At 38.3% G+C, this 8,061-nt stretch overlaps 1 protein-coding gene across 1 annotated transcript in view; it reads left to right on the top strand.

Moving 5' to 3' along the window:
• Positions 1-1,563, top strand: part of IRAK1BP1 (interleukin 1 receptor associated kinase 1 binding protein 1) — a 12,034-nt gene extending 10,471 nt beyond the window's left edge. Inside the window, exon 4 of the mRNA XM_005421204.3 lies at positions 732-1,563. Within this exon, the coding sequence (XP_005421261.3) occupies positions 732-1,002 (271 nt within the window). The 3' untranslated portion in view covers positions 1,003-1,563. The remainder of the gene's footprint in view (positions 1-731) is intronic.
• Positions 1,564-8,061: the final 6,498 nt, after the last annotated feature.

Consider the following 8,061-nt stretch of genomic DNA (forward strand, 5'->3'; position numbering starts at 1 on the left):
GAATTTGTCTTTGATTATATGATCATGTGTAGATTTCATTTGTATTCATTCATGAGGGTGCAAGTGTGTTGCCAGGTGTTGATAATTTCAAGTACCTGTGCCAGTTCCCGTTACTGTTAGCTGACATGATCTAGAAAGAACCATGTGTGGCACTTCTCAGCATCAAAATAATGTGTCCTGACGCTCACAATCTTGATCTGTTTTAAGCATTGACTATTCAGTCCAGGCTTCTCTCACTAAATGGGAGGGAGAGAAGGAAGTTTAGTCTTGGTTGGGGTTTTGCCTCTTGTAAGAAAGAACTGCCTGGTCCAAGCAGCAAGCTTAATTAGCTGCTGTTAAAGGTTCCAGAGGTGCCAAAAGTGAATGTCAGAGGTATCTACAGGAGATCAGGAAATATGGCCAGTGACGTTAAGCAGGTGCTAATATACCTTGAAGCTGAGCCACCGAAATGCCTGGAGCAAGGGTTGAACTCTTGCTCGACTCAGCGTGGATGCCTGCAGCATGCAGGTGTTAGAAATGCTTGATCTCATCAGAATTAGTGAGGATGCTGACTTTTCCTCCACACACTGTCCCCTCAATTCCCAAGCTGTGGCTCAGAAGCTGGGGGAAGATGATGTGCCTTACCATCTCTGTAGTTAAGAAACTTGCAATGCTAAAAACAAAAGGCTTGGCAGGCGCGCTGTACATCAGTTGAACCTGCTTGTTATTGTGCTGCTGCTTCCACCTCTCAGCCGCCAAGTGTGTGTCACTGCTGTGGGAAACACACGCCGGAAGGCCCAGGAAGTCTGTCAGCTGTTTGGCCAGGCCTTGGGAAAGCCTTTATTGATAAAAGAAGAGGAAACAAAAGAATGGGGAGGCCACATAGACAGTCACCTGTCACACTCTGCTGATTCACAGACTCTGCAAGAAAGAATCCAAAATGCTACTGCTTATGCATCTTGTAGAGTGTTTGCTGCATTTGAGATAAAGGGAAAAGAAAACAGAAGAAGCAAATTGCCCTAGAAACCTTCAAATCCTACACATCTTAATAAAATCTTTATCCTTACTTGTGATTTTTGATGTTTTTAATTCACTCTTGTGGTAAGTCTGTCCTCTAAAATTAAGGTTACAGTTAATTCTGAAAGTACAGTTCACAACTGCTTTTTTTTTTCCTGGCCCCTGTAAAACAGCAAGATATTTGATGTGCCAAACATTTGGCACACCTGGCTGAAACTGTGCTATATCTGAAACTGTGTTTACCTTTCCTCCCAAAACTGGAAGGAAATTAATCCCCATTGCAGAGTCGTGACAATCTGAACAGGCATTGTGTTCACTTCTGACAAAAGTGAGTGTCCAACATAAAACCTGCTTAGGAATGTTTTATTTCATCATAGGAAAAAAATATACATTTTATCCTGGTGTCTGTTTGCTCAGTTTTAAAAAGGACATCTGTTATCTGGATGTACATTACATGTACAGACACTGAAGGACTCAGTCATGAGGGTAGAGTTTTTTCAACCATGGCTGCATAATGTATTTTGATCCATCATATCCACTGAAGTAGGTTTCCATATCAGGGTGATACACCTGAAAAATAAATATTTCAAGTTGAAGAAGCATTAGAATTGGCAATAAATATAAACTGATACTTAAATGAAGTAGACTACATTGTTTGAAAACTCCTGATGAGTCTTTAATGTACATAGAGATACTTTCAATGACATTTTCTGTGTACCATAACTGAATTTCTGTCATCAGAATAGCAATTCTATCCAAGTACTTTACAAATGTTGAACAGATCTCCTGAGATGTTACAAACTAGATTTACACCAGCATCAATGTTTAAAATCAGCGCTGTTTCTTACTGAAGTAGTTCCCACTTGTGTTGCTCCAACTTATGAACCTCTAACACTTGTTAGAGGTATTTGGTATTTCTTTTAGCTGGATCAGTTATCTAATCCAATGAGGCAGCAAGAACAGTAAAGAAGCTGTGGGGGAAATGGTGAAGACAGACCCAGGAGATGACCCTAGGTCCAATATGAAGATGCAAACCCACCAAGGACAATCCAAGCCTTGTCTTGGTGCAGGAAGCCCACAGTGAGTGGCTCAGAACTGTCAGCTGGAAAAGGGTCATGACAAGTCGAAGCATTTTCTGATCTCTCAACTCTTCAAGAAATTACTGTGCCTGTTAGGCTATGAAAAGGCTGAGTAAGGGCAATCCACAGACCTTTTGAACTGGAGGCATGACTCACCATCTGTTAATAATCTCAGCTAGACAACTTTGAAATACCTGGTTTTGTGAGCTTGTTACCAGTAGTTTCTCCAATAATCTGCGTGGAGAATTAACCTGCCACGTGGGCAAATAAAGCAATTTGATACCTTAAAAGCTAATTCCACAAGGTAAATATTTAAGATTAAGTATCTGTTTCTCCTGATGGAATATAAAGGAAACTGAAGGTAGCCAGCTAACTGGCATAGTGGAAGGTGCATTTTTTAGACAGCGTGGGCAGAATCCAGTTTTAAATGTTTATGATACTCATCTGGAACGGCATAGTTTCTGCTCCTAAATTCAGGCACGTTGGCATATTCTATATGACAATTGGTGGCTAAACCAGAATGGACTGAACTAAGACTTCTCCTGAATAAAAGAGGTGATTGTGTCACACTGTGGTTGAGACGGGTCCTTTATGTGCAGTAGCACAGTTTTGAGAGAGAGCATGGAGAGCCTTCAGGCCAGGCTGACTTACACAATTCCTTTGGGAGGTTTTCCCAAAAGGCAGAGGAACGTGCCAATTTTTAATCTGCCCTGTTTGACTAGACCAAGTGTCTCCTGTTAGGTGAATGGTTCATCTACTTGCTGTTTTTTTTAAATACAGACCCTGCCACTGTCCACAGAGAAGGCATCCACAACAGCATAGGGTTCCCTTGCAAAAAGCCACCTGTATGTGGCATGCATGCCTGAAGGCTGTTTTCTGGCTCAGAGTCTCAGACTAGTCTAAAAATCAGGTGTGCCTTGCATAAGCCAGGAATCAAAAGCTACTTCAACCCTGATACACAAAACAGAATTTTGGCTCCCGAAGAACTTTGCAGATAAGAAAGAAGACATTCTTCAGTCTGGGCAGCAGCTGAGCAGGAGCTGTTTGAAATGGAGATTTTTCAGAGTAGAATTGAGAAACTAACATACTTTACTAGATCCCCAGAATATATATAATGGAAATCAAGTTGCCAAAACACTTACAAACCTCAGCAATTGGATACTTCAAAGTGGGTACTACCTGAGTTTGGTCATTTTTCAGCTTCAAAAACCCATGCTTGAAAGTACAGCAGTAGTTTGTTGATCTGCTTTCTCTGTTAGTTTTCACTAACTTTGCATCCTAGCTGGTATCTATTAAGCCAAAGGTCAGCCAACTTTTAAACATACAGGATAACAATCAAGTTGCAGTTGAATAAAAATAAATACTACCTCTAATCCCATAATAACTGTTATCTCTTCCTCAGAAACATAAGCTGTAGATTTGCCAAATCCATTTGCTTTGTTAATTAGAATTCGATAGTGAGGAGTATCTTTTAGATCCTGTAAAAATAGAAAGAAAATAAATAGCCTAAAAGAGAGATGATGACTAAAGATTACATATTATAATCAGTTAACTTTCAGTGGGCTTACAGAACCTAAATCCCCTTGAGATACATGTGTATATATATATATGTGTGTGTGTGTGTGTATATATACAGCCAGTTCATTTTTGATTTTACCAATGTCAGAATTAAATATAAAGCAATCAGAACTGCAACACACAAAGTTCTTGGGATATCTGAAACATTTTTTAAGAATCAAGAGTTTAATTAACCTTTTTTTCCCACAGACCTTGCAAGAAACAAGATTTACAATATCCTTGCTTTTTTGTACATAGGCCCAATGACGATCTGCTAACACCCTTTTTCCTTCACAAGTCACAGCTAAACTCCAAGAGAGGAAGAGACAAGTTCAGAACATAATGCCACCTCCAACAACCATGGTCCCTGGAAAGAGCTAAGGCAACTTCTATGTGTATATATACATGAATCTTCCAACAAAGAAGTGCCTATGAAAACAAATCCTGGGCCAGGGAATATGGGCCATGATATTCGCTGCTATCCATAAACATTCCTGCCCAAAGTAACCCACAATCTAAACACAAAAAAGGGATTGATGAATACAGATGGAGTTTATGAAGCAATCAGTATCAATCAATGAACAGGCAGTGGCCTCTGCTCAGTGATTTCATAAAGATCTGGAAGTCAGAGGAAGGCAAGGAAAACCTGGCTGATATTTTGAGGGATTTACAAAGGACCAGGCTCAGTAAGCTGAAGCCTAAAGATCAGAAGGCATTTTGCAAAGTGCTTATGACATGATAGGCAAAGGCAATTAAACCTCAAAACCAGCAAAAGACGCTTAAACCTCTTGTCATCACTCTTGAAATTAAAACAATAAAGATGAACACAAGGCTGGGACAGCAGAACAATGCAAGGTACATAAAAAGAATCAATGTCTGCTAAGAAATTCTTGGGGGTTCAGCTGGTGATAACACTACTGAGGGGAGAAAAGAAAGCAAGGATGCAGCTGTTTTAGAAGCCAAAGATGAGGGACAGTTGGATAAAACTACATCAGGGAAGGAACCAAACACACAAAATGTGACTGAATGTCAGTTCCCAGCTGAACATGAATTTTCTGCTATAGGTGGAGATTTTCATGTTTTCCTCATTTTCAGTCTTCTGACTTAATACTTAGTGTCTTCCTGCCACTTAAGCAGCATGTCAGTGGCATGCAGAGTATGAAGCACTGCATTACCAGATTAGCACTGTCAACAAAGATTTAGCATCTGATTTTCAAATACAAGGACTTAAGCAAGAGAAATTCAAAGGCTTTAAGAATTCTAACAAAAATGTGTTTCTAAATAGATTTACACTCCAAGTAACCAGATCCTCAAAAACATTGCTTTTTCGCTGAAACTTAATTAAACACAGAGGATTGCTTGCATTTCTTAAGTGCAGTGAAGATGCCACCAATTATGGATGGCATCAGATAAAGGACTTAACAGCTTCTCAAATTTAGTGACACAGCAGGAGAAATCCATTCAGACAACATAGGTTGACACTAGTACTTCAAATATAACACTGTGTTTAAAAAGTGAGTAGTTTTAATTTGAGATGTGTCCACTACAGCCCTGACCAGCAAAGCTTAGCCACTCAGTGGTGTAAAAGCCAAGCTATACTGGGACCACAGTGCAGAAGCAGCAAAGGTACCACTCAGCTGCACAGGTGATGCAGAACTCTGGAGTATTTCCCACTAGGATGGCAGGAAGTTGGTCTGTAACAGAGTTTCTGAGGGTGTTTTAACCTCAGTTATTCTGTGTATATATTAATAAAGCAAGAGTTTAGTACATTCAGACCTGTTTCACTGGAGGATATCTGGGTTGTAGTTGTTCTTCTGGAGTGTTAGCTTTTACATCCCATCCAACAATGACACCTGAGTAGCCAAATCTTCTGTGAATTACTACCTGGCCCACACAGAACTTAATATATTCGGGCTTTGGACTGTGAACATGAGCTGATTCTAATTTAACAAAGAAAGAGACTTAGCAAGGAGAAAAGTTTGATCAGTTATATTAAGCATTTTAACAGAAATTATACTGACTTCTACCTGAAGAGAACTGATAATTAGATTAATAGGGGAATTAAAGAACAGTTGCTTTGGTTTTTTTCACCCAGAATATTGATTACTATATTTTACAAAGGAACATCCACTAAGAAATTTTTCTGTTTTCATGCATTTGATATTACATAGGGATCTTAACAGAGTTTTAGAAAGCATTAACACGTATGTGCATTGACAGTTACTTAAGCCTTACATACACTATTTTACAGTGCTTACATGTGGTAACCTATTGTGACATTATTTTTGCTAGTTTAAGTCACAGAATTCTTCTATTCAGTCTGGTTAGGAACTTTTTTCCAGGAACAAAGTGGTCAGCTATTTCTTTTTCCTTCCTTCAAAATACATACACTGATGTATTCAGTAAAATACATACATATAGTTACATCATATTGATACTATTACACAACACAGGGAAGAGGCCTTGGATTTTATGTTTACTGTTTTGTTTACTGAATATTATCAATCATGTTTAGAGAGATGAAAAAAGGAAAACAGTCTGCCATTTACAAATTAAGTAAAGAAATCCACTATAGGAGCCTTATAGACAACATCATAAGTAAATTATGAAAGGATTGCAAAAACTTCAATACCTGCAAGATAAGAATGGGGTTTTGCTTCATTGGCACCACTTTTAGCTTTGTTCTCTCCATAGTACCAATTCCTAAAATGTAAAATTAATAACTCAACATACAAACAAGTTCTTTAGAAGCTGAGTTTTAATAATAATCAGAAGGTTAATTATCCTAAGTGGGATACTGCAAAGCCTTTGATACAAAATTCTCTACAATTTGAAGCCTGCATGAGTTTTAAGGAATATACAAGAAAAAGGAATTTGTTCCAACAGGAAAAAAAGAGAATGAATCTAATTTCTTTGAATATGTTACTCTACAGTTGCATTAGAATTTTTATATCAGAGGAAACCCACTGATTTTATAGAGGTGAGCAAACACTGCTCTGCATTCTTACAGTGTGATTCTTCAGTATCTTTTGTAAAGTCTTTTAAAATTGATTTATACTGGTATGGACAAGGTGTCTGGCGATGAGTCCCTGCCTAAGGCTGCAGTAGGTGTAGCTTTTCCTTCTGCACTAGACTGAATTTCATCTGAGTGTAAAAGGTTGGCAGTAGGAGACGGACATGTTTAGAAAGGGGAAATGGCTAACAGTTTTCATTGCTATAGTGATAAAGAGAAATTGTAAAAAAACAATGAGAATATGGAACATTTCCTTCTGCTGGCAATGTAGCAGCAGCCGTCTATGAACAGAGGAGTTTGGGTAACATTTTGCGTCCATACTAGCCAGCAAACCATTAGTGCCAAAGAACTACAGGTTGTCCTAGTCTCCTTCCTCTTTGATGGTGCCTTTCAGTCTTACTCCCTTCACCCTGCCTGGAGGAAAGTGAGAGCAGGTTCCTGCGCAAACAATGTTTTTACAAAAGTTTGGTTTAGCTCAAATATGTAGAAAGACTTAAGGCTGACAAGTACCTCTTAACAGAAAGAGCAATTGGCAAAGTTAAAACAGCAGCTAATATAGAAGGTCTCAAATGACATTATTTCTAGGACAACCAATTCTTTATAAAATATTCAGAAGACACAGACAATATACTATACGCAAACTATATACAAATAATCCAACTATATACCAATAATCAATGGATCATTTGATCTTTGCATGCTTTATTTTAGATATGCATGGAGCTTTCCACGAAGTTGAGAAGCAATTTATGGTGAACCTTAGAAGAGCACAGCTTTTGATTCCATTCATAGGCCATTCCCCTAGCTTTTGCTGGAAACAAAACTAAGTCAGGATCTTCCACAGTTCAGAGGACCTGCCACCTTTGATTATTGTACGTGGATCAAGAATAAAGGACCTTTGAAGGTCCATACAAAGTAAAACCTTTGGAGTATTTCTACTGTACATGAATTAAATCTCACAAATAAGCCCATCAACAAACCGAAAGAAGTCCACGAAGTCTTCTTAAATTAAAATGGTGTGTATGTATGAATGGATAGAATTTTACTTTTTTAGACCAATCGTTGTTACATGACCAATAATCAAAATTTCACTACTTCTTAACCCGCAGATTTTCTGTCTGTGATTCCCAATTCAGATTTTTTTGAAATACAATATCGAGCATAAGATATCCATCCACTGCTAAAGCATCTGATCCTACAAACATAGTTGCTTACAGTCATTAATTTGGCTAATTGTTCTGCCTTCAGAATCAGACAAATTTTGATGATAACATGTACAGAATTACTGGCATGAGTTATGTTTAGTTTCACATTGAGTTCAGTTTTGATGTTTGTGTAGAAAGTTCCAGATCAGTCTGAGAAGCAAATGAGAGATATTTCCTCTTTGTCACTTACTTCCCCCACAGCACACCTTCC

The sequence above is a fragment of the Geospiza fortis genome, unplaced genomic scaffold, assembly GCF_000277835.1.
Source record: "Geospiza fortis unplaced genomic scaffold, GeoFor_1.0 scaffold190, whole genome shotgun sequence".
In the NCBI taxonomy this organism is placed as follows: Eukaryota; Metazoa; Chordata; class Aves; order Passeriformes; family Thraupidae; genus Geospiza; species Geospiza fortis.